Here is a 26005-nt window from a genome sequence, read left to right as displayed (position 1 = left end):
TAGGACATTGACAGCATGACACTGAGGAGCCCTCAGGCTTCCCAGGGCGGGCAGGGAGCAGGTGAGGGAGGGGCCTGGGCCAGCTCCGACATCACTGGCCCAGGTGATCTTCACAGCACCCCGACAAGGGGTGCCACATTAGGCAAGCGTCCCAGAGCACACAGAGTATGTGGCAGTCACTTCAAGCCCTGGTGTGTGCGTCTGTGCTCTCCCACCTACCGCCTGCCGCCCCCAAAGCACCGACATGCAGCTCACCCACCTACACGAGGACTCACCGAGGTGGGGTTAACATGCAAGCTCCGGGGCCCACCCCAAACCCAGCACCTGCTTCTTTGGAGGTAGGCTGGGAGCCTCTGTCTGAGCCCTTTCCCAGGTGACTCTCCTGCACACAGGCGCAGGGACTCTGTGACTGCATCTGGGGCTGGGCAAGAAAAGTTCTAGAGCTGGCGAGGGTGGCCCGATGCTTCCCCATTCTGGTTTGCACGGGCTTGTCCCCCAGCAAACCCTGCCCTACTCACAACAGGTCACAGTAAAGCGATGCCTGGAACTGTCTCTTTTACCCCTAAGTCAATGTATGTGGCTATGGCGCCACCCATTGGCCAAAGGCTGTTAGGGCAGGGTTGCACAGAGCCAGGCAAGAATTAGGCACCGCCTCTGGGCAGGGCAATGCCCATCTTGGAAGGAGCCAAGCACTGTCTGCAAGACCTAAAAGTGGAATGAAGCCAAGTGTGTGTTGTTTGAGGGTGATTAAGTACATTACGGTATGCTATGCTGACACAGATCAAACAGACCTATGGGCGCGTGCTTTTCCGGGGCAGACGCCTTCCACCTCCCTGCTCTGCAGCTGGTTTCTGGCAGCATCTGTGGGGCCTCTCAGTGCTGGGTGTACAGAGGGGTGTGGGTCACAGAAGCCTGGGTTCTGGCTGGGGGGGACGGACGAGAAGTAAATGGGGCCACGCCACATGGCATCACGTGCTCTCAAGACAGCCCAACGATGTTAAGGCGGGGTGTGACTTCAGATGAGAGGCATCTGAGCTGAGGCCTAAAAGACCAGGTGTTAGGCAGGAGGAGGTAGGGGGAGCGTTGGTACCACAGGGAGAGGAAAGAGCAGCAGGAGGGGGGAGGTGGTGGGGAGCCACCAGAACACAGGGACGCGGTGGGAGACACGGACAAAGGTCCAAAGAGGCAGGCTGCCAGGCCTTGCAGGCCAGGATGTGAGGGGCAGGTCCAAGGGTCGCTCAGAGGAGGCACAAAAGCAGGTTCACTCAAAGAGTGACTTGAGGCACCTCTCTGTGCTGTCCCTCGGGACACCCCTCACACAGAACCATCCAGTAGCCTTCCCCACAGTGCCACGGGGACACCTGGTGATGGCTTCAAGCCTGTCCTTCATAGGGCAGAAGGCCACTGATGACCCTTGAGCTTGGTTCTCTCCCAGCTTAACATACTAAAGAAAAAAGTAGGGCCGGGCGCAGTGGCTCACGCCTGTAATCCCAGCACTTTAGGAGGCCGAGGCAGGTGGATCACAAGGTCAGGAGTTCGAGGCCAGCGTGGCCAACAGAGTGAAACCCTGTCTCTACTAAAAATACAAAAATTAGCCGGGTGTGGTGGCACATGCCTGTAGTCACAGCTACTCGGGAGGCTGAGGCAGGAGAATCACTTGAACCCAGGAGGCAGAGGTTGCAGTGAGGTGAGACCGCACCATTGCACCCCAGCCTGGGCGACAGAGCAAGACTCTGTCTCAAAAAAAAAAAAAAGAAAAGAAAAGAAAAGAAGAAGAAAAGTAATGTCTCCCAGGCATCCACACAGGAGTCTTGCCACGGTCCCATTTCACTATCAGGAGACCCTGTGGGAGGATTTCGTTTTACTATCTGGCAGCCTGGGAGGCTGCAGAGGTGGCTCTGTGTGTCTGATGGGTACAGATGGCAGGAGCCGGGACCCAGGACGGCTCTGATTTGCTGGTGGGCGGCTGCTTCCCAGGAGCTGGCAGGGCTCTGGACCAGGCCCAGGGAGTCCCTGAAGGCCAGTGTGATCTAAAACTTCAATACATGGACGGACAAGTATTTGCGTTCCATGGGAAGATCTCCCAGCAGCCAGTGCCTCGGATGAGCCCCACACCTCCTGCTTCCAGGACTGCAGGAGCAGGAAAAGCCCCACCCTGCCCTGGGACAGAGACATGAGCTCCTGATCAGCACCTGCCGGGAAGTGCCCTCTGCCATGCTCTCAAAAGCAATCGGCATCACACGGCCCGTGAGGCACAGGCGTCCCAGCAAACCACAGGCACTGGGTTCCTCATGGCCACAGGGCTTCCAGCCAGGACAGCAGCTGCAGAGGCAGAGCCTAAAAGAACAGCTCTGGGCCCTGGGTTCAAATCCTAGCTCTACTGCTTACTAACTCTGTGACCTTGTGCAGCGACACAACCTCTCCATGTCTCAGTCTCTGTAAACACAGATAATAAATGGTCCCAACAGGCTGCTGCAGAGATTTGAGGGGATAACGAATGGGAAGAACTCGGTGCTTAGGAAACGCCCAGGAGAGGCAGGGATAGCTGTCTCTCTCTGACATGCGGGGATAAGGCAACTGACAAACGTCAAGTGCGTGGACCATGCCCAGCATCCAGTGAGGGCCCAGAGAGGGTGCGGTCTCATCACCATGCCCAGCCCCAGCCGTCTCCTGGCTGACGGCAGCTCTGAGGATGCAGCTGTCTGGAAAGCCACCTAACTGTTCTAGGCCTCAGTTTCCCCACTTGTAAAACAGGGTTAAGAACAGTGCCTGTCTCAGCAGGTGGCTGGGAAGACTACACAGGGAGAGGAAGGGTGAGCCCCAGCGTGGCCGCGGGCTCATCGTAAGCGCTTACTCGGTAGACGCTCTCCATGACGGTTGACGGTGCCAGGCCCGAGTTCCCAGCATTCATCAGATGATGCCTAAGCACGCTCTATGCTCAGTCTGGAGAAACCAAGGGCAGAAGTCCTGCCTGCCCTCGTGGGGCTACCACTCTGTACAAGCACAGCAGGTCAGGAGTGGAGCAGCAGCTGGAAGCAGAGAGGCAGCCAGGCCATCAGGGGCATGGCTGGACGCTGTGTTTTGTTTTTGTAGAAACAGGGTCTCACTCTGTCATCCAGGCTGGAGAGCAGTGATGTGATCTCAACTCACTGCAGCCTCAACCTTCCTGGGCTCAGGTGATCCTGCTGCCTCAGCCTCCCAAGAAGCTGAGACTACAGGCACAGGCCACCACGCCTGGCTAATTTTTGTAGTTTTTGTAGAGACAAAGTTTCATCATGTTGCCCAGGCTGGCCTCAAACTCCTGAGCTCAAGTGACCTGTCCATCTTAGCTTCCCAAAGTGCTGGGATTCCAACATTTTTATGTAGAGCCTAGAAGAGGAGAGGGCAGGGCCCTGTGGATATCTGGGGAAAGCCAGTGCAAAGGCCCAAGGCAGGAATGCACCCAGCAAGTCCGAGAAGCAGCAGAAAAGCCAATGTGGCCAGAGGGAGAGTTGAGAAAGAGACGTAGGAGGTGAGGTCCCCGAGCCGCGCTAGGCAGAGACAGGGACTCGTGCGGACGTGCCTTTGGCTCTGGGCGAAACAGGAGATCTGGAGGGCTCTGAGCAGGCAGTACTGTGCCCTGACTCCACATCTCCCTGGCTACTGCTGGAGAACAAACCAGGCAGCAGGGACCAGCAGGGTGACCTGCCAGGAGGGTGCTGCAGTGATCAGGTGATCGGGTGATCGGGAGAGCAGCACCATTGGACCCAAAGTGGGGGTGGGCCTGGGGGTTGTGCTCAGATCTGGACTTCCTGGAAGGTAGAGCAGTGGGATCTGCTCCCAGAGCCTCATGAGTGTGGGAGGGAGAGAGGCCGACAGAGGCTCCAGGCTTTGAGCCTGAGCACCGGGGGGGCTGCAGAGACCATTTACTGAGGGGAGGGAGGCTGGGAGAAGCAAGCCTGGGGCAAGGACAGGAGTGTCGTTTTTCTGCACATCAAGGCCAAGCAGGCCAAGTAGGCATCCAGATGGGCTGGCCAAGAGGCCCCAGCCAGAGACAGAACCTTGGGACTTCCAGCCACAGACTGGAAGGCACCACCAGGGGAGTGTGGATGCGGGGGTCCCCTGCCCCACCTAGGGCCCCAGCAAAGCCCTTCTAGGCACTGGGACTGTTCTCACCCCCACGCCCTGGGGCTGCCTGGAACTCAGAGACCCCCTCCTAAGCCTAGAATTTCTGGATCACCATCCTGGGGACCAGCCTCCCAGAGGCTTCTCCAAGCCAATGTGTCAAAACTGTCCCTCCAGCAGCCCCAGATCCGGAGAAGGAGCAAGGAGGGGCAAGTGTTCAAAGCACAGGTTCAAGGCATAGTCACAGCCCAGACCTACCATCTGCCTCCCCAGGTGGCCTCAAGCAAGTGTTCAATCTTTCTGTACCTCAGTTTCCTTATCTATGCAACTGGGATAATAAAAATAACAACAGCAGCTGGGCGCAGTGGCTCACGTCTGTAATCCCAGCACTTTGTGAGGCCGACGTGGGCAGATCACTTGAAGTCAGGAGTTCGAGATCAGACTGGCCAACACGGTGAAACCCCATCTCTACTAAAACTACAAAAAAATTAGCCAGGTGTGGTTGTACACGCCTGTAATCCCAGCTGCTCGGGAAGCTGAGGCAGGAGAATCGCTTGAACCTGGGAGGCAGACGTTGCAGTGAGCCGGGATCGCACCATTGTACTCTAGCCTGGGTGACAGAGTGAGACTCTGTCTCAGAAAAAAAAAAACAAGACAAGAACAGCTACCTCTCCGGGGTGTTGTGAGGATTCCATGAGCTAAACTTTAGCTCCTGAAGCATTCTGGAGCTTTGCAGAATGCCAAGTGCTGACCAAATGGCAGCAAAATAATTCCACGATTCTGAGTGACAGCATCACCCTCTGGCCTCCCAAGCCCCTCCTTCATCTTTCCTCCCCATCTTGGGGACTTTTCCTTCCCTGTGTCCATGCTCTCCTGCCAGGGACCCTCACTGTCTCTCTCTGGAAGGGTGCAACAGGAACTTGGGACTTGGCCCTCACCCCTGCCCCAGGCTCTCAGGCTCAGGCCCACCCTCCCCACAGCCACCAGAGGGTGCTCTCTGAACGTGACTGAGCTGCACCGGAGCCTCGGGTCCAAAGAATCCATCTACCCCTAGCCCAGCCAGCGAGCCCCTCCTAAACCAGGCGCTGCCAGCAAACCCACTCCTGAACCTGTACCACACGACATCCCCCACATCCACGTCCAACCATCCGCACTTACTGTGGCTTGGTTCATTCTACATATGCACACACACACATGCATACGCAGATACACACACACACACGCACACACACACAGCTTCCACTCCTCCACTGAAACACACCCTGCCCACTGTTCCAGGCTGAATGCATGTGCCATGCTCTGCATGGCTGTCCCCCCCTCCCAAAATCCCTGTGTTGAAATCCTAACCCCCAAGGGAATGGTAGTAGAAGGTAGGGTCTTTGGGAGGTGACGAGAGAATGGGGACAGAGCCCTCACAAATGGGATTAGTGTCCTTATAAAAGGGCCTGAGAGAGCCACTCCTACCAAGCGAGGACACACAGGAAGTGATGTGACATCTATGAACCAGGAAACAAACGGGCCCTCAACAGACACGAAATCTGCCGGCGCCCTGATCCTGGACTTCCAGCCTCCAGGACTGTGAGAAATGCATTTCCATTGTTCACAAGCCAGCAGGCTGTGGTCTTAGTTCCGGCAGCCCAGGCTGACAGAGCCGGCAGCCACTTCCTGCATCTCAACAGTGTGGCTCAGAGCTCACAGCGCCTCCGCTGGTCCCTGGTCTCTGACGTGGCTTCCACTTGGCCTCTTGATAGAGTGGCATTATGCCCATGCCCATGGTGGGGACCTGCACCTCACACTCCCACTCTCCAAGCTGGGGCTGAGTCTTCCTCTTCTCTGCCTCCCTGGAGGCCACAGAAGGTATGCTGACTGAGCCCCATAGGGCAGAGGCTGCAGCTGCGGCACCAAGGCAGATGTCCTGTCCTCAGCACCCAAGGGCTGGCTTCCCCTCAACAGCCGACCTTCAGAGAAAATGTCCCCTCCCCAGGGCTGGGGATGGCTGAATGTCCTACAGCAGCTCTGAGGTTGACACTAGACACCGTGCCCCTTGTCCCCAGCTTTAGGGTCACAGGGCCCTCCCGAGCTGCACAATTTTGGGGCAGGTGGAGAGCTGCTCCCATTGTGGGCACAGTGGTACCAGGCCTGTGAGCTTCAAAGCCAGGAAGTGGCCAAGTCACAGAGAGCCACGGCACTTGCCATGGTGCCATGGCCACCAGGGTTGGTCAGGGCAGAGGTGGGACCTCCCCTCCATCTGCTGTCTGGCCTCTTATGTCTCAGCTGTTGGCCATCACAATAAACTCCACCCCACGGAGGCGGGGCATGCTTCTGATCAGGGCCAGGTTGGCGGGGGACTCGGCATGGCGGGGAGTGGTGGAGGGAGGGCCTGTCAGCTTGCTTGACGCTTCATCTCTGGTGGGTTCCTACACCTCCTGGCTGAGGCCAAAACCAAGCATAGCTCTGAGGGTCCGGTGCAGAACTACTTGGGCCACTTCTCCCACAGTTCCCAAGGCCCAGTGCACAAGGGGAGGGAAGGCTGCAGGCCTGGCTCCCCGGGGAACTCCTGTCCTGAACTCACACTGGTGCGGCTTCCAGGGCCCAGAGGTATGGGGCCCAGACCCTTACCCCGTTCTGGCTGTTGCAATGCCGGGTGCTGATGATGGCGCCTGCCTCCTCGATCATCTTCAGGATGGTCCCCCCGTGGACATTGCCGGCCACATTGGCATCATCTGGCCGCATGATCCTAGGGCAGAGGAGAAGTAGGATGAGGCCTCTGGAGAGGATGCCATTTGTGCAACAGTGACAATCCAAGGAGGGGAGAAGGTCCCCAAAGGGCTCAATGGCTCCTGGAGGAAAGAGAACCTTCCCCATGTTTGGGCTCTTCCTAGGTGGTGTGTTCGTCAGGGTGGGGCACCACCTGCCAGGCCACGGAAGGGGCCCTGAGATGCTGTTTCCATGAGAGAGAAGGAGGGCAGAGGGGCACTTTCTCCCCCTGAAGCCACATGTCCCTGGACTGCCCTGGCAGGGAAGGGCTGATGGTGAAGACCTTTAAGCAAAGCCACAGGGCAGGGAGGTGGTGATCAGCCCTTGGGGTTCCCAGTGACCAACACACAGACTGTGACCCTAGGAGCAAATTCCTGGGACCACCACCACCCCCGTCAGGAGTCCCAGAGAAGCCAGGTAGCCACGGCTGTTCTGAGAACTAAACATGAGTCGCAGCTTCAAGACCCCAGGCCCTGTCAGCAGGTGAGCGCCTGCCCACTGCGCGCTAAGCTCCTCTGTGGGTCCCGGGGGCAGTGTGGAATCAGGCCCTGGATTGAAGGCAAGGAGCTCTCCCAGGTCAGAAGGAATGGAAACGCCACCTCACTTCCCCAAAGAGGAACAACTTCATCCTTGCCGTGAGCAGCCGGCAGTGTGGGAGCTCCACGAAATCTCTGGAATCCCAACAAGCCAGCTTGGCAGTCCTACCAGGGCAAGTTGCCTGGCACCTTCCCAGACAGCACCCAGCTGATGAAAGCCGCCTTCACAGGCCAAGGCCTGGAGACGAGTGACAGGCAGCGGGCACAGGTCCAGGGTCCAGCATCCACCTGCAGCTTGTGTAGCCTGCCCAGCCTTGCTGGCCAGTGTGGGGGCCCCAGGAGCAGCGTCTCCCCAGGTCTGCATCTCCTCTCTGCTTCTCTAGCAGCTCCAAGGCTGAGCAAGTCACTCTCCAAGAGCGTTCCTGGCTCTGGCTCTTACTTGCTAGGTAACCTGGGCAAGCTGTCAGAACCCTCACTCCTCCATGTGCTCATCTGTACAATGGGTAGAATGACAGCACTGCCTCGCCTAACTGTGAGAGATCACGCAGATCGCACACTCCACAACAGCGCTGGCAGACACATGGTACACAGTAGATAGTCCACACGTTAACTAGGAGAATTTTTCCCTCTTCGGTAAGTATTTAGCCAACTTGGTTGGAAGCTCCAAGAAACCCACCATCTGGCCACAGGATGCCACTTCTAGAGCAAATGACCACAGATGTCCCCCAGCGACCCATAGCTGCCCATCCCCAGTGTCACCCCTCCACCCTGGGTGAGAGTCTATTATGCAAACCAGGGCCCACTTAGGCCAACTGGCTTCTGGCTCTGAGGTCAGGCAGGGCCCAAGGTTCCGCGGGAGGCTCAGGGACGGTTGCCTGTGGAGCGGCCGGCACGGCGTGACACAGTGGCCGGGGGATCCCCAGAGCACACAAGAAACCTCATTTGGCTTCTCAAGTGTTCATTTTTAAATACCTTTGTTTTTAAAAATGGAACTTACTCTATGAAAGGTTTTTGGGCTTTTTTCGTCTGAGTTATGAGGTAGCCAATTATAAGTCACAAAATGATTCTATCAGCCTCTTCCCTTTGTTTTCCACTTAGTAGGAAGGGCCTTCCCCGCACCAGCTGCAGCGGGCAGAGGGTCACTTTCCACACAGGCCTGTCCTGGGGGCACTAGCCAAGGCTGTGGGTGGGTGCGGAGAGCAGGGCCCAGCTCCTGGTTCTAGAGCAGTGAGGAAACATCAGCCCAGCATTTCCCAGGAGCAGCAGAGCCAGCCTCCAGAGCAGCCTGAATGACTGCTGCAGGCCTCACTTTGCCTGTCTGTGAAGTGGAGCCACACACAGCAGGCTGGCCCCCAGGAATGACACAAGGCCAGGGAGAGAAGACGCGGGCCAAGGGCTGCAGAGCAGAAGAGGAAGTGCTTTCATGCGGTGGGCACTGAAGACAGGACAGATAAGTGGGTAGCCTTTAAGACAGAAGACCAGGGACAGTGCCTGAGGCCCCGAGGAAGAGCCTGGAGCCACCTGGCAACAAAGTGAGGACTCGGCACTTGGCGCTGTGCCATCAGGAGTACATGCCAGGAACTGCAGACCGCACGCCAGCTGGCTTCCACGGGCCTGGCCGCCTTTCTTCGGCACCTTGGGTCCTGCACCAAGGACAATCCTAACTCCCCAACTGACCACCCAGGAAGCCAGCCCCTGCCCTCAAGGTCAGACACAACCCTCTCCCCTACAGGACCTTACTCCTGACTGGGGACTGTGCTGTCACCTCCAATGCACAAGGCTCAAAGCCCAACTCACTTACCCCTTCTCCCTTTCCCCAAATCAGACACCTTCCCTCCAAGCCGGGGCAGCCAGTGAGTCCCAGCCTCAGCTGGGATTCCTTCCCATCCTGCATACCACCACCAGCTGCTCCACACCTGGCCCCTCCCTCTTCCCCTCCCCACCTCCCTCATTCCTTCCAAACAGCTCAGGAACCGCTGGACCCAGCCAGCCTCCAGGACCCATAAACAGCTCTGTCACTCTCTCAGGCCCCGCCCCATGGCCTGGCCAAGGCCAACCGTGTCCATCCCAGGACAGGGTCATGACTGCCTCCATCTAAAGGCAGGCAGGGGTGAGAGCCAGGGAGCCAGGGGAGCCAGGGAAGCTGCTGCCTCTCACTGGAGACTTCGTTTTCCCATTTCTTTTTTTTTTTTTTTGAGATGGAGTCTCGCTCTGTCTCCCAGGCTGGAGTGCAGTGGCACGATCTTGGCTCACTGCAAGCTCCGCCTCCTGGGTTCACGCCTCCTGGGTTCTCCTGCCTCAGCCTCCCGAGTAGCTGGGACTACAGGCGCCCGCCACCACGCCTGGCTAATTTTTTGTATTTTTTAGTAGAGAAGGGGTTTCACCGTATTAGCCAGGATGGTCTTGATCTCCTGACCTCGTTCGTGATCCCATTTCTAATAAAGACACGGGTACCAAAAGCACTTCATGTTCCTCTTTACTATTTTGTTTGTTTGTTTTTTGAGACAGGGTCTCATTCTGTCACCCAGGCTGGAGTACAGTGGCATGATCTTGGCTCACTGCAAACTCCGTCTCCTGGGTTCAAGCGATTCCCCTGCCTCAGCCTTCCGAGTAAGTGGGATTACAGGCATGCACCACCACGCCTGGCTAAATTTTGTATTTTTACTAGAGACAGGGTTTTGCCATGTTGTCCAGGCTGTCTCAAATTCCTGACCTCAGGTGATCCTAAAGTGCTGGGATTACAGGTGTGAGCCACCACACCCGTCCCCTCTTTACTATTAAAAAACTGAAATACAGGCTGGGCGCAGTGGCTACTAGGGAGGCTGAGGTAGGAGGATCACTTGAGCCTGGGAAGAGTACATTGCAGTGAGCCACAATTGCACCACTGCACTCAAGCCTGGGCAACAGAGTGAGATGCTGTCTCAAAAGAAAAAAAAAAAAATTGAAATATATTTGGCTGCTGGGCACGGTGGCTCAACCTGTAATCCCAGCACTTACAGAGGCTGAGGCGGGGGCGGATCACTTGAGGTCAGGAGTTCAGGACTTGCCTGGCCAAAATGGCAAAACCCCATCTCTACTAAAAATACAAAAATTAGCAGGGCGTGGTAGTACACACCTGTAATCCTAGCTAGTCAGGAGGCTGAGGCAGGAGAATTGCTCGAACCTGAAAGGCAGAGGTTGCAGTGGGCTGAGATCATGCCACTGCACTCCAGCCTGGGTGACAGAGTGAGACTTCGTCTCAAAAGAAAAAATAAAAGAAAGAAATACATTTGTCTATCTCTAGGATTCCTGGGTTAAAAATTATCTAAAAATAAAGAAAGACACAGGCCAGCTTGGGCAACGGCACAGGCCTGGCCCAGTTCTGGAGGACTGTTTACTGCTGAGTCTGACATGTTATTCCTCCCCCAGCCCCCAACACGCTAATCCTGCACTTCTTCCCCCTCCTCTGACCCCAGAAACTTCAAGGAAAGAAAGAAAGCTGCCCAGGGTGGGGCCTTTCCTACGTCGCTGCCTTCTTTCTCTGGGCCTGGCCCCAAACATCCCCGGCTCTATCTTCTGCCTGCCAGGTCCTGGCAGCCAGTGGCCCGGGCTGACTGCAGGTCTGGAATGTCACCCGGGCCCACAGCCCCGCCCTTTTTCTGTTCCAGCTGCTCCTGTCCCAGATCAGAACCATGTCTGTCCAGTCCTTGTAGCACGAGTGGCAGGTGCTGGGGCCCAAGGCTAATGGACGCAGATGCTGCCAACCCACTCTCAGCCACCCCACTCCCGGCCGGTGTCCCCTCTGGAGGTGGCATCCAGCTGATGACAAGGGCTCTGAGGAAGCTGAGCACACATGGGTCAAGGAGCCACTCCCAGAAGGGCGCCACCCCACCTAATCTCTGGGAAAGCTTCCCAGAGGAAGTGACACCTTGGCCAAGTCCTGAAGGGTGAGCCAGGAGCAGAGGTCCGAGAAGGCTACGAGGAGAGGGAATGTTCGGGGCCCAAGGCCAGGAGTGCCCAGCGAGCTCCAGAAACAGAAAGCAACCCCACAAAGCTGGCGCATGGCCCAAAAGGGGGTGAAGAAGCGATGTCCTGAGACAGGGACGCAGCTGTCATGCAGGGCCTCAGGGCTGAGACAAAGTCTGGATCCATCCTGAAAGGAGGGGAGGCTGGGGAGGCTGAAGTTCAGGAACCACACAATCAGACACTGTTTGGGGAGGTCACCTCCCATGGCCTCTGCACTGGCCTCTCACTCCCCATGGCCTCTGCACTGGCCTCTCACCCCCCATGGCCGCTGCACTGGCCTCTAGCCCCCCCACGGCCTCTACACTGGCCTCTAGCCCCCCCCATGGCCTCAGCACTGGCCTCTCACCCCCTATGGCCTCTGCACTGGCCTCTTGTCCCCCCCATGGCCTCTGCACTGCCCCTCTTCCCCCCATGGCCTCTGCACTGGCCTCTCACCCCCCGTGGCCGCTGCACTGGCCTCTAGCCCCCCCATGGCCTCTACACTGGCCTCTAGCCCCCCCCATGGCCTCAGCACTGGCCTCTAGCCCCCCCATGGCCTCAGCACTGGCCTCTCACCCCCTATGGCCTCTGCACTGGCCTCTTGTCCCCCCCATGGCCTCTGCACTGCCCCTCTTCCCCCCATGGCCTCTGCACTTGCCTCTTGCCTTGGCTGAGATCCTAACTGGCCCTGACTGCACAGCTCCAGGAGTGACTCTTCCTAAGCAGGAGTCTAGCCAAGTCACTCCCTTATCCATACCTTCCAGGGCCTTTCCCATCTACAGAATAAAGACTCAATCTCCTAGTAAGGCATCTGGAGCTCTCAGGGATTGGGAACTTTTCCGCCTCAACTCTCACTGCCCTGCGGGGCTCCGAGCTGCACCTGCCAGAGCACTGCTGCTTAGCAGGCACGCCTGGCCCTTCCCACCGTTCTACCTGTCCCAGCAACGCCTGACCCACCCTTTGTGAAGGACAGGGAACCATTCACAAATAGGGGAGTGTAAGCGAATACCCACTCACAGAGGGCACCTGGCACCACCCACCCAAACCCCAGATGCACAGGGACACCCTGACCCAGGATTCCACTCGCAGAAATTTACCCCACAGCTGTTTCCACACACGGTTAAACGAAGCACGTGCAAGGGTACTCACTGCACAGCCGTGTATAACGCAGGACATGGGCCAGCGCCGAGATGTCCACATAAGGACATAAAAGCAACAGCCACACATTGGAATATTGCTCAGCCTTGCACGAGGAGTAGGAACCTTCTCAGAGACCAGCTGTCAGGTGAAAAACAGCAAGACACAGAGCCAAGGGAGCAAGGTGACCACCTGGGGCGCAGGGACGACCATTCCAGGAAGGAGGTGTGAGAAACCAGAGGCCTCCATGGCCCCCAGAGGAAGAAACTAGCTACTGGGCAGGGACCTCGGTGAGATGCCTGTGTCTTTTGGATGCCTTTAAACCATCTCAACCCTTTCAAATTAATAAGTGTTCTTTGAAAATGCTTCAAGGCACAGCTCAAAACTCAGATCTCATCACACCAGAGGCCGGCGAGCACTCATCCCAAGAGCACCTACAGCAGCGGCCCTGGGGTCCAGCCCACGTCCTCGCAGGACAGCCTGAGCCTGTTCCGCGGTGGGAGTGAGGCGCCTGGAACAATTGAGGGGAGCCTGGCAGGGAGGGGAGCCGCTCCTGTCCCCTGGCCTCACCTTGAGGGCTGGCCATGCCTCCTGTGCCCCGGGGCCCTCTCAAGGTGGAGTCCCACCTAAGCCACATGGAGCCCGAGTACTGGGTTGAATTGTGTCCCCCAAAAGATGTGTTTGAGAACGAACCCCCAGAAACTATGAATGTCACCTTACTTGGAAAGAGTTCTTTGCATCCAGATACAATCAAGATGAGGTCGCCGTGCCTTAGGGAGGGCCCTAACCCAATGACTGGTGTCCTTATAGGAACAGGGAAGTCTCGACATGAGACACAGGAGGTCCAGGTGAAGATGAAGGCAGAGCCGGGAGCAGCCTCCCGTCAAAACTTCGGGAGCGTGGCCCTGCCCACCGCTGGTCTCCAGCCTGAGGAAACTGCTTCCGGTTGTCAGCTGCCACCTGGTTTGTGGCCATGCCCGGAGGTCTCTGATGCTCCCAAAGAAAGCAGCACTGAGTGGCACAGGGGAGCCCCGAGGCAGCAGCGGCAGCACCCTCAGCACCCTCAGCCCTGCCCAGCACCCTCAGCCCAGCTCAGCACCCTCAGCCCCGCTCAGCACCCTCAGCCTCACTCAGCACCCTCAGCCCAGCTCAGCACCTGCCACCCACACCTGGCCAGCCCTGGACAGGCCCCTGTGTGGTGACCTTGGCAGCAGCCCTGCAGGGCACTGAACCCTGCCTGCCCCTTCCACAGCCCAGCACACAACCAGCTGGGAGTGTCACCAGTGTCTCTGACTCTGACACAAAAATGTCAGTGCTGGCCGAGCGCAGTGGCTCACACCTGTAATCCCAGCACTTCGGGAGGCTGAGGCGGGCGGATCATGAGGTCAGGAGTTTGAGACCAGGCTGGCCAACATGGTGAAACCCCGTCTCTACTAAAAATACAAAAAAAATAGCTGGGTGTGGTGGCAGGCTCCTATAATCCCAGCTACTTGGGAGGCTGAGGCAGGAGAATTGTTTGAACCCAGGAGGCGGAGGTTGCAGTGAGCCGAGATCATGCCATTGCACTCCAGCCTGGGCCACAGGGTGAGACTGTGTCTCAAAAAAAAAAAAAAAAGACGACGACGACGACTACACTTTTGTGGCTGGACGCAGTGGCTCACGCCTGTAATCCCAGCACTTTAGGAGCTGAGGCAGGTGGATCACCTGAGGTCAGGAGTTTGAGACCAACCTGACCAACATGGAGAAACCCCGTCTCTACTAAAAATACAAAATTAGCCAACCATGGTGGCCCATGCCTGTAATCCCAGCTACCTGGGAGGCTGAGGCAGGAGAATCGCTTAAACCCAAGAAGCGAAGGTTGTGGTGAGCCAAGATCGCGCCATTGCACTCCAGCCTGGGCAACAAGAGCGAAACTCCGCCTCAAAAAAAAAAAAAGTCAGTGCTAAAATGAAAACATTACTACGTGAAACCCAGGGTAACCAGGGGTAGGTGAGCCTTGCTTCCTTTACTCCACGGTGGAAGCTAAAGTGCCCACCTGAAGGTGCACAGCCAGGTAAGGGTCTGGGGTATAGGCGGGTCAGGCCCACACGGGGCCTGCAGGGCAGGCGGCTTATTACTGCCCCCTTCTGACAAAGGCCTCAAACCAGAGGTCAAGCACCAGGTGCGTGTGCTCCACCCTCACCTCAGCTGGAAAGCTGGGTGGGACAGAGGTGTCTGGGCAGACTGTCCCCAGTCATAGGGCTGCAGCTGCCACTCATGGCTGGGGGCCACCACCTGGGGCCTGCAGACACTCGGAGCTTCCTTCAGGAGCTCAGCAGAGGCTGCCTTGGCCAGGAGTAGACAAGGGACAGGGGTTGCCCTTCCCGGAAGGAAAGGAGAAGCGGGTCTCCTTATGGCATGGGGGGCGGGGGCCTCACACCAGGCAGCCTTGAGGGACAAAACAGGCACGTGGATGAGCGTGGGGCCTCAAAGTCCAGGCACAAGCACACATAAATGCCTCCTCTTTCCATGGGGGACTCTGCCAAACGGAAGCTCAAGCAGCCCTGCTTCTCCTCTTTTTTTTTTTTGAGAGGGAGTCTCGCTCTGTCACCCAGGCTGGAATGCAGTGGCGTGATCTTGGCTCTCTGCAACCTCCACCTCCCGGGTTCAAGCCATTCTCCTACCTCAGCCTCCCAAGTAGCTGGGATTACAGGTGCGTGCCACCATGCCCGGCTAATTTTTGTATTTTTTAGTAGAGATGGGGGTTTCACCATGTTGGCCAGGCTGGTCTCAAACTCCTGACCTCAGCTGATCCACCTGCCTCGGCCTCCCAAAGTGCTGAGATTACAGGCGTGAGTCACCGAGTCTGGCCCCTGCTTCTCCTCTTTGACTTGCTGCCTAAGGCAGTTCCGGCGAAGTCCCTTCAACCCACAGACACGCCACTGCATCTCCAGAAGAGGGAAGGGTGGGAGGAAGGGCTGTGCCAAGGAAAGTTCCAGCAGCACTTGCAGGCCCCCAAGCAGGACGGGGGAAGAGGCCAACAATGGCCCTGAGCTCCCAGCCTCCATTTTGGCCAGGGGCAGGGGACTGACCCAGGAGGCTCCTTGTGCAGCCCACAGACCCCCCCCTCCACCGCAGGTAGGAAGCTCAGCAGCGCTGGGAAACTGCAGCGAACCCAGCCCAGCTGGAGGGAGCAGAGGGAAGCCACAGGAGCAAGGCTGGAAAGAAAACCAGGTGCCTTCCTCCCTGGGGACTAGAGCAGGCAGGGGAGTGCCCTGGTCTGTCAGGGGACCCCAGCTCACGCAGGCCTGCACTTCCTATCCCGGCTTCGGCTGACCACCTAATCTTGGGGGTCAGTAAGAGCCAGGCCAGGTGGGTGCCCTACTGCCCTTCCTGGCTGCATGACACCAGCCAGCCTGCTGGGCACAGGGGCCGAGTCCCCTCTACCCACCCTTCCCTTCCAAATGTCCCTCAACAATCCACCCACAGTGGCCCCTGCACGGCCTAGACATGCCCATGACTGGCAGTACCTGCTCAGCTGGAAAGCCATGGTGGCTAGGACATCCCAGGATCAGATGCAGAGAAAGGCGAGGGAGCAGGGAAGCATCACAGAGTCCTTGCCTGACCCAGGACTGTCCCAGCTCCCTGCCACACCAGGCTTGGTGGGGAGCACCCCCCACCCCCAGCTTCCTGAGCTGCCCAATCTGGCCAGGAAGAGGCTGCCTCGCCAATCCAGAGCGTCTACCAGAAACCAGTCGTCATGGAAACCTTGCTTTATAAATAATTACAGAAGAAGTAATTCTGTGAGCTCTTCCGGCTGCCATGCCAGGAGATCAGGAAGGCAGAGGGGCCGCTGCTGAGCGGCCTCAGGGAAGCGGCTGTGAGGCTCTGCCTTCTCTGACAGGGCACAAGGCCCCCTAGTCTTTCTCCAGGGTCTCAGCCAAAGCCAGGTCTGGCCCCACTGCCGCCTTCTAGAGCTCCCTGAAATGTAGACAGGGGAGGAAGGTCACAGGCCAGCAAGGACTCCAGCAGGTCCAAGCCTGCATCCTGCTGATGGAGCTGGCATCTAAAGCCTGTCCCAAGGACCAGCTCCCTGGCTGAAGCAAAGTGGACAGGCGGTCCAGCCTCCCCTCTCCTCAGGCCACACCCCTGTCCTTCCCCACTCCCCCTCTTCCTTCCCCCAACCCCCGCTTCAGAGGATGCCATGCCTGTCTTGGGGCTCAGCAACTCCACTACCCTTCCTCCACTCCCGCGGGCTCTTAGGCTGCCGGCTGCCACCTGTGGGCCCTGTGCCCCCCAACCCGTACTCTCTTCACTCCGCCTCCCCTTCTACTGGGTGTCAGGAAGAAAGAAAGAGGCCAAACAATCACAGCGGCCAGGGTGCAGGCTACAGGAGGCCCAGTGCAGGAGGCGGGATGTGTTATCACCACAACCTCCCCCAGTGCTGCCCCCACCAGGGCTGCTTTCCCAGGAATCCTGTGACCAGCAAGGGAAATGGAAAGTCCCCAGCCAGAGTGCAGGCCGCACAGCCTCAACCAGGCTGCACCCGCTGGCCTCTCAGGCTGGCCCCCAGCCTCTGGGCAAGTTTCGCATGTTTAGTTGTGAAAGAGAAAGTTAGGGCAGAGAGGGCTAATTAGGCCACTCCCACTGGAACAGCCGGCCCTTATCAAGGCCCTTATCAAACTGCCAGAGCCTGGGCTTATTCTATCTAACCAGCTGGCAGGCACTGAGCCTGGGAAGTCACTCTGGTAAAAGTTAAATGGGTAAATTATTACTAAAAGGATGTCCTTTCACCTATGTGCAAAAATAACAAGTCCTAAAAGGACAAGTCCTCTCACCTATGTGCAAAAAGAAGGAAAAAGACATTTTCAGCTTACAAACCCCACACGCACTGGGTCCCACAGGGAGGCTGGTGCTGCCCCCGCCCAGGGATGCTTAATGTCTAGAAGCCAGCAGAGGAGAGGATTCTAAAGGGATCCCACCGACCCAAAATGTCTGCCCAGAGGGGAGGTCAGAGGGCTGAGTCTGGCCCAAGCCTGGCAGCTAACCCTGGCTGAAAATGCCCCCGAGCCCTCCCCACCCAGGCCCGGGCCGTCAGCCTCCTCAGCCCCCTGGCTGCCCATCTCGGCCCATCATCCTGAGTAGCCGGCATCCCAGGGCCAGGGTCTTGAAGCCACAGCGCCTCCCACCCTGGCACACAGGACAGGTCCTCCCAAACACACTTCCCTCCCCTGACCCCAAATAGCCCATAGTTCCTCTCAGCTCCCAACTCACTGTTTGGCCTTCTCCCCAAAACAGGCCCTGTCGACTTCCTTTCTGAGGACGTTTAGTGACAAGCTTCTCCGAAGCAGGAGCATTGTCTCCCCACGTCTCCTGTCGGCTCCCTCCAGAAGCTGCAGCCAAATGGAACTCAAGGAATGAGCCTGGGCCCCAATACTGTGCCCTTTGGACTTGGCCTCATCCCTCCAGGTGGGCATTGCTGCCTCCCTAAGCAACCCTTCCAGCTGGTCCCAGTCCAGGTGTGCTAGGCCCACCACCCACCCCAAATCAGTGAGGACCTACCAGGCTTCCACAGCAACACAGGTTCAAGCCACAACCAGATGGTCCCGCAAAGAGGAAGCACTTCTCAGATAGCTTAGCCTTATGAGTAAATAATCTCAAAGTTAAACAACTACAAGTTGCTATTTCCCATCTAGTAAATTAAAAATCATTTTAATTGACAAAACGAGATGTCTAGAAATGTTCATAGCAGCATTATTCACAACCACCCAAGGATGGAAACAACCCGGTGTCCACCACGGATGGGTAGGTAAACAAAATACGATAAATCCATACAATGAGATATTATCTGACCATAAAAAATGAAGACCTACAGATCCACAGTAATGCACGGACCAGCCTTGAAACCACGCTGGGTGAAAGAAGTCAATCGCAAAAGGTCACACGCCATCTGATTCCATGTATATTAAATGTCCACAACAGGCAGATCTACAGAAACAGAAAGTCGGCTGGTGGGGGACAGGGGCTGGAGGAGGGGAAATGGGAGTGACTGCTAAAGCGTGCAGGTTAATTCCGGGGGTGATGAAAATGTTCTGGAATTAAATCGTGCTGGTGGCTGCACAGCCTTGTGAATCCATTAAGGTTCACGCAGAATTGTACAATCAAAAAGGGTAGACTCAATAGTTATAGCTCAGGAAAGCTGTTATAAACTACAAACAAGGCAGGGTGGAGTAGTTCACGCCTGTAATCCCAGCCCCTTGGGAGGCCGAGGCAGGCGGATCACCTGAGGTGAGGAGTTTTGACACCAGCCTGGCCAACACGGTGGAACCCCACCACTACTGAAAAGAAAGTTAACCAGGCATGGTGGTGTGCTCCTGCAATCCCAGCTACCAGGGAAGGTGAGGCAGGAGAATCACCTGAACCCAGGAGGCGGAGGTTGCAGTGAGCCAAGATCACGTCACTGCGTTACTGCATTCCAGCCTGGGCAACAGAGCGGGACTCTGTAAAAATAAATAAATAAATAAACTACTAACAACTGGATGCCAGAAGCTGTGGCCCCTCCCTACATAAGCACTGGCCATGTGGGTGACACATGGCAGGAGCCCTCGAAACGCTCTTACCTTTGCCACAGAAAGGCACTCCCAAAATCTAAAGAAAAACACACACAGCTTGGCAGAGATCTGCAGATGTGGCATCCATCTCTAACCCAAAACAAAGTAGAACTGGCTCAGTAGGCTGTGAACATCCCTAAAAACATGCTCGAGGTTGTGTCTGGTTTCTACTTTTCTGGGGAAAAGACCCAGTTTTCTGCAGCTTTCAAAGGCATCTGGAAGCTAAAAAGTCAAGAGGTGGGCTGGGCACGGTGGCTCACGCCTGTAATCCCAGCACTTTGGGAGGCCAAGGCGGGCGGATCACCTGAGGTCAGGAGTTTGAGACCAGCCTGGCCAACATGGCAAAACTCTGTCTCTACTAAAACTACAAAAATTAGCCGGGCGTGGTGGTGGGCGCCTGTAATGCCAGCTACTTGGGAGGCTAAGGCAAGAGAATCGCTTGAACCCAGGAGGCAGAGGTTGCAGTGGGCCGAGATTGTGCCATTGCACTCCAGCCTGTGTGACAGAGTGAAACTCCGTCTCAAAAAAAAAAAAAAAAGAAAAAAAGTCAAGAGATGGCAGCACCTCTTCCCCCATCCCTCCCATACCTGCCCAGGCAGCCAAGCATATAGAAAGAAGGTAGGAAATGAGACAGGCACCTAGAACTCAAAAGCACACTGAGCCCAGCTCATCAGAGGGCACTCGGAAGAGAGAATTCAAGGAGAACTCTGCAACGACATGCCCTAGAATGGGAGGCCACATCCCTCTCCCCAACCGAAACTCACTGCCTCATGCTAGAGGAAGCTGGTAGGGTCAGAAACTTACATCCGGGCTCCAGAAAGATCTCTCAGAGCTCAATGTGAAAAAAACAAATGACCTTTGGCTAGGCGCGGTCGTGCACACCTGTAATCCCAGCACTTCGGGAGGCTGAGGTGGGTAGATGGCTAGAGCTCAGGAGCTGGAGACTCTTCTAGGCAACATGGTGAGACCCCATCTCCACCAAAAATCCAAAAAAATTAGCCGAGCATGGTGGTGCGCACTGCGGGTGGCAAGCTATCCAGGTGCCGAGGCAAGAGACCAAGGGCATGAGCTTTTCCAGTATAATAAAATATATAAAACAATAAGAATTATACTAGATCTAGATCATAGACATGATTATATATGAATATCATTAATCATTAATTTGTAGCAATTACTCTTTATTCCAATATTATAATAATCCTCGCTCTATAATCATAACCTAGGAAAAACCAGGCTATACAGAGATGGGAGCTGAGGGGACATGGTGAGAAGTGACCAGAAGAAAAGTGCGAGCCTTCTGTTATGCCCGGACAGGGCCACCAGAGGGCTCCTTGGTCTAGCGGTAACGTCAGCGTCTGGGAAGACGCCCGTTGCCAGGCAGACCGTGGTTCCAGCAGTAGCGTCAGTGCCAAGGAAAAACACCCGCCACTTAGCAGACCAGGAAAGAGAGTCTCCCTTTCCCCGGGGGAGTTTAGAGAAGACTACTCCTCCATCTCTTGTGGAGGGCCTGACATCAGTCAGGCCTGCCCGCAGTTACCCGGAGGCCTGTCTCCCTGTGATGCTGTGCTTCAGTGGTCACGCTCCTAGTCCGCTTTCATGTTCCATCCTGCACACCTGGCTCTGCCTTTTAGATAACAGTAGCAAATTAGTGAAAGTACTAAAAGTCTCTGATATGCAGAAATAATGGCATAAGCTGTCTTTCTCTCTCTCCCTCTCTCTCAGCCTCCGCTGCCAGGCAGGGAAGAGCCCCCTGTCCAGTGCACATGTGACCCACGTGACCTTACCTATCATTGGAGATGATTCACACTCTTTACCCCTCCCCTTTTGCCTTGTATCCAATAAATAACAGCACAGCCAGGCATTCGGGGACACTACCAGTCTCTGCATCTTGGTGGTAGTTGTCCCCCGGGCCCAGCTGTCTTTTATCTCTTTGTCTTGTGTTCTACAATCTCTCGTCTCCCCACATGGGGAGAAAAGCCACCGACCCTGTGGGTTTTCTGTGGTCCCAGCTACTCAGGGGGTCCCAGCTACTCAGGGGGCTGAGGTGGTAGGATCACTTGAGCTGGGAGGTCAAGGCTGCAGTGGGCCAAGATTGAATTCCAGCCTGGATGACAGAGCGAGACCTTGTCTCAAAAAAGGCCAGATGCAGTGACTCACACCTGTAATCCCACCACTTTGGGAGGCTGAGGCAGGAGGATCACTTGAGCCCAGGAGTTCCAAGCCGGCCTGGGCAACAAGACGAGACTCCACCTCTAGAAAAAAAGAAAAGATGTTCAACATCATTAGACATTAGGAAAATACAAAAGTAACATCTAAAAGCAATTATCGGCCAGGTGTGGTGGCTCACACCTGTAATCCCAGCACTTTGGGAGGCCAAGGCAGGTGGATCACCTGAGGTCGGGCATTCAAGACCAGCCTGACCAACATGGAAAAACCCCATCTCTACTAAAAATACAAAATTAGCTGGGCGTGATGGTGCACGCATGTAATCCCAGCTACTCGGGAGGCTGAGGCAGGAGCATCCCTTGAAGCCGGGAGGCAGAAGTTGCAGTGAGCCAAGATCATGCCATTGTACTCCAGCCAGGGTGACAGAGCAAGAGACTCTGTCTCAAAAAAAAAAAAAGCCCAGCATTTGGCCTGGCGCAGTGGCTCACGCCTGTAATCCCAGCACTTTGGGAGGCCGAGGTGGGCAGATCACGAGGTCAAGAAATCGAGACTATCCTGGCCAACATGGTGAAACCTCATCCCTACTAAAAATACAAAAATTAGTTGGGCGTGGTTGCGCTCGCCTGTAGTCCCAGCTACTCGGGAGGCTGAGGCAGGAGAATCACTTGAACCCGGGAGGCGGAGGTTGCAGTGAGCCAAGATCACGCCACTGCACTCCGGCCTGGGGACAGAGCAAGACTCCATCTCAAAAAAAAAAAAAAAAAAAAAATTAGCCAGGCATGGTGGTGGGAGCCTGTAATCCCAGCTACTCAGGAGGCTGAGGAAGCAGAATCGCTTAAACCCGCGAGGCAGAGGTTGCAGTGAGCTGAGATCACCCCACTGCACTTCAGCCTGAGCAACAAGAGTGAGACTCCGTCTCAAAAAAAAAAGGAAAGGAATGAATGACTGATACATGCAACCATGTGGATGAATCTCCAAGTAATCGTGCTGAGCAAGGGAGGCTGGACAAAAAGAGAACTGTGTAAGTCCATGTTTATAAACTTGGAGGAAACACAAACTATAGTGACAGAAAGCAGATCAGAGGTTGCCTGGGGGCAGGGAGGGACCAGAGAAGCAGAGGGCCTCAGCAGGGTGACAGGTCTGTTCACAGTCTCGGTCTTGATTGTGGTGAAGGCTTCACAGGCTCACACAGGCATACCTCAGAGATATTACGGGTTTGGTTCCAGATCACCGCAACAAAGCACACATTGCACCTTATAATAAGTCACATGATTTTTTTGGTTTCCCAGTGCACATGAAAGTTACACTGTACTGTAGTCTATTAAGTGTATAATAGCATTATGCCTTAAAAAAAAGTATATACCTTCATTTAAAAACACTTTATTGCAATCGGGCACGGTGGCTCACACCTGTAATCCCAGTACTTTGGGAGGCCAAGGTGGGTGGATCACAAGGTCAGGAGATCGAGACCATCCTGGCTAACACGGTGAAACCCCATCTCTACTAAAAAACAAAAAATTAGCCCGGCATGGTAGTGGGCGCCTGTAGTCCCAGCTACTCGGGAGGCTGAGGCAGAAGAATGGCGTAAACCCGGGAGGCGGAGCTTGCAGTGAGCCGAGATCGCGCCACTGCACTCCAGCCTGGGCGACAGAGCAAGACCCCGTCTCAAAAAAAAAAAAAAAAATTTATTGCTAAAAAATGCTAACAATCATCTGAGCCTTCAGTGAGTGGTATTCTTTTTGCTGGCAGAGAGTCTTGCCTCGATGTTGATGGCTGCAGACTGATTCATATTGTTTTGGGGTTTTTTTTTTTGAGACAGAGTCTCATTCTATAGCCCAGGCTGGAATGCAGTGGCACGATCTTGGCTCACTGCAACCTCTGCCTCCCGGGTTCAAGTGGTTCTCCTACCTCAGCCTCCCAAGTAGCTAGGATTACAGGCACGCGTCACCATGCCCAGCTAATTTTTTGTATTTTTAGTAGAGACGGGGTCTCACTATGTTGGCCATGGTGGTCTTGAACTCCTGACCTCAGGTGATCCGCCCACCTCAGCCTCCCAAAGTGCTGGGATTACCGCCCGGGCTGCAGACTGATTAGGATGGCGACTGCTGAAGGCTGGGATGGCTGTGGCAGTTCCTTAAAATAAGACAACAATGACTGACCACAGCAATTGACCCTTCTTTCCACAAAATATTTCTCTGGGCCAGGCACGGTGGCTCATGTCTGTAATCCCAGCACTTGGGGACCCCGAGGTGGGAGAATTGCTTGTGCCCAGGAGTTCCAGACCAGCCTGGGCAATATAAGGAGATGCTGTCTCTACAAAAAATAAAAATTAAAAAATTAGCTACTCATGGTGGCACTTGCCTGTGGTCCCAGTTACTTGAGAGGCTAAGGGTGGGAGGATCCCTTCAGCTCAAGAGGTCAAAGCTGCAGTGAGCTGTGATTGCACCACTGCACTCCAGCCCGGGTGACAGAGTGGGAGCCTGTCTCAAATAAAAAAAAAAAAAAAGATTTCTCTGTAGCATGCAATGTTTGATAGCATTTTACCCACAGTAGAACTTACTTTTTTTTTTTTTTTTTGAGACAGAGTCTCACTCTGTCAGCCAGGCTGGAGTGCAGTGGCATGATCTCGGCTCACTGCAACCTCCGTCTCCCGAGTTCAAGTGATTCCCCTGGCTCAGCCTCCTGAGTAGCTGGGACTACAGGTGTGCACCACCACACCAGGCTAATTTTTTGTATTTTAGTAGAGATGGGGAGAACATGTCAGCCAAGATGGTCTCGATCTCCTAGACCAGCCCAGCAGAACTTTCAAAAGTGGAGTCAGGCTGGGCGCGGTGGCTCACGCCTGTAATCCCAGCACTTTGGGAGGCCGAGGCAGGCGGATCACGAGGTCAGGAGATGGAGACCATGATGGCTAACATGGTGAAACCCCTTCTCTACTAAAAATATAAAAAAATTAGCTGGGCGTGGTGGCAGGCACCTGTAGTCCCAGCTACTCGGGAGGCTGAGGCAAGAGAATCGCGTGAACCCAGGAGGCAGAGCTTGCAGTGAGCTGAGATCGCACCACTGCACTCCAGCCTGGGCGACAGAGCGAGACTCCATTTCAAAAAAAAAAAAAAAAAAAGTGGAGTCAGTCCTCTTAAAACCTATGTTGTTTTATCAACTAAGTTTATGGAATATTCTAAATCCTTTTGTTACGGGATCTTTGGGGTGTCCCTTTTCTGGCCAGAAACCTCTGTGTCTTGTGGCACCTTTGCCCAAGTTTTGCTGGGGCCCACTGGGCTTGTTCCACCCACTCAGCCTGGCAGGCTGCGCTTGGCTCATGCTACCAGCCTGGAGCTCCCATGCCTGCCAAGGACAAGCCTGGTGTGGAGCAGCGAGCAGTGTGTGAGTGAGCATGGAGTACGGCCACTGCACAGTCAGACATGCCAGCTGCTGCTGCAGGGCAGACAGCTCCAGATGCTGGCACAGGTGCTGGTTCTCTGCAAGGCTGCACCTGGACCAAGTGCACCTCAAGCAGCTTGCCTGGTTGGCACACGGGAATGCAGTGGTGCCTGGAAGCTTGGTGACGCCAGGAACTGCAGGGCCCCAAAGAGGGAGTCACAACCCTGACTCAGGGAGTTCCCAGGTCTGGACTCCCCAAAGGGCCACAGCTCTTCTTTCCTTCCCTTCACTGGCAACGTGGCAAGAAGGGGCATGTTTCAGCCCTGTTTGTGTTACAGTTCTTTCAGCCTCGCCATTTGGCAGGTCCCGAGTTCTTGCCCTGTGACCAGGAAGAATGAGGTACGCAGAAAAATGGAGAGTGAGCAAGACAAAGAGGAGCTTTATTGAGTCACAGCCAGGTCGTCCCAGTGAGTGTTCAGCTCTCAGCAGAGAGGGTAGCTCTTCTTTGCAGCTGGTCATCCTGTCATCTTTCTGTCCTCTGCTCTAGTCTGGCTGAGTCCGGGGTTTTTATGGGCCTCAGAGTGCAGGAAGTGTGTGTTGACTGGTCCATGGGTGGGCCAGCAAAAAGCACCACAAGCTTCCCCTCTGGTCCTCGGGACTGGCCGGCCGGCCCCCAGGCTTCAGGCCCTCCCCAATTTGAAGGTGAGGCTTCACCGGGGACCAGACCCCTTCTACCCAGGAGCCTGTCTGTCTCTCGCCACTGTTCATGGCATCCAGGCTGTTTGTGCCAGCCTATCCTCAGCCCCCACTTGGCCTCCCTCCCATGCCTGTTGGTGCCCAAAGTCTGAATGGCACCATCAGCAGGGTGGGTGCGGTGGCTGCACCGCAGTCCAGGTCCCCAAAGTGAATGCCGCTCCCACTTCCCGCCCCAGGGCCCTGAGGCATAACCCAAGCTCTGCATCCCAGGCCCAGCCCCCACACTCCATATGCAGGTGCAGCATCACCCCAGGCCCAGCTCCACCTTGGGGCCCCTCTCTGCCCACACCTCCATGCCCAATCATGCTGCTTCCCCACCAGCAGGCAACTCAGCCTGGCCCCGTTGTGGTGGCTCCCAGGGCAGTGGGCTCTGGGAGACTCCCAGGGGTAGGCTCCAGGGACTGACTATCTCCTCTGCACACCCCTCCCCACAGTGAGAGCGGGTAAGAGCTCTGACACTGAGCCAGGGTCTGGAGCGGCAAGGCTCCAGGCCTGGGAGCGGGTCCTGCTTGGCTGTGCAAGGATGGGGGCAGTGCAGTCAGCTGCCCGGGGAATGCAGGGCACAGGGGACCCACTGCTGCCACTGCTGCTGCC

General features: G+C 55.8%; 1 protein-coding gene across 3 annotated transcripts in view; it reads right to left on the bottom strand.

Moving 5' to 3' along the window:
• Positions 1 to 26005, bottom strand: part of ACOT7 (acyl-CoA thioesterase 7) — a 125734-nt gene that overhangs the window by 78474 nt on the left and 21255 nt on the right. For 2 of the 3 annotated variants that reach the window (XM_034954197.4, XM_003822153.6), the window contains exon 2: positions 6724 to 6841. In XM_034954197.4, coding sequence (XP_034810088.1) covers positions 6724 to 6841 — 118 coding nt within the window. Of the gene's footprint in view, positions 1 to 6723; positions 6842 to 16027; positions 16168 to 26005 lie in introns of those variants that run through there. The other variant, XM_003822154.5, reaches the window with a different exon arrangement.

The sequence above is a fragment of the Pan paniscus genome, chromosome 1 (assembly GCF_029289425.2).
Source record: "Pan paniscus chromosome 1, NHGRI_mPanPan1-v2.0_pri, whole genome shotgun sequence".
NCBI lineage: Eukaryota > Metazoa > Chordata > Mammalia > Primates > Hominidae > Pan > Pan paniscus.
This window is presented reverse-complemented; position numbering and strand designations above follow the sequence as displayed.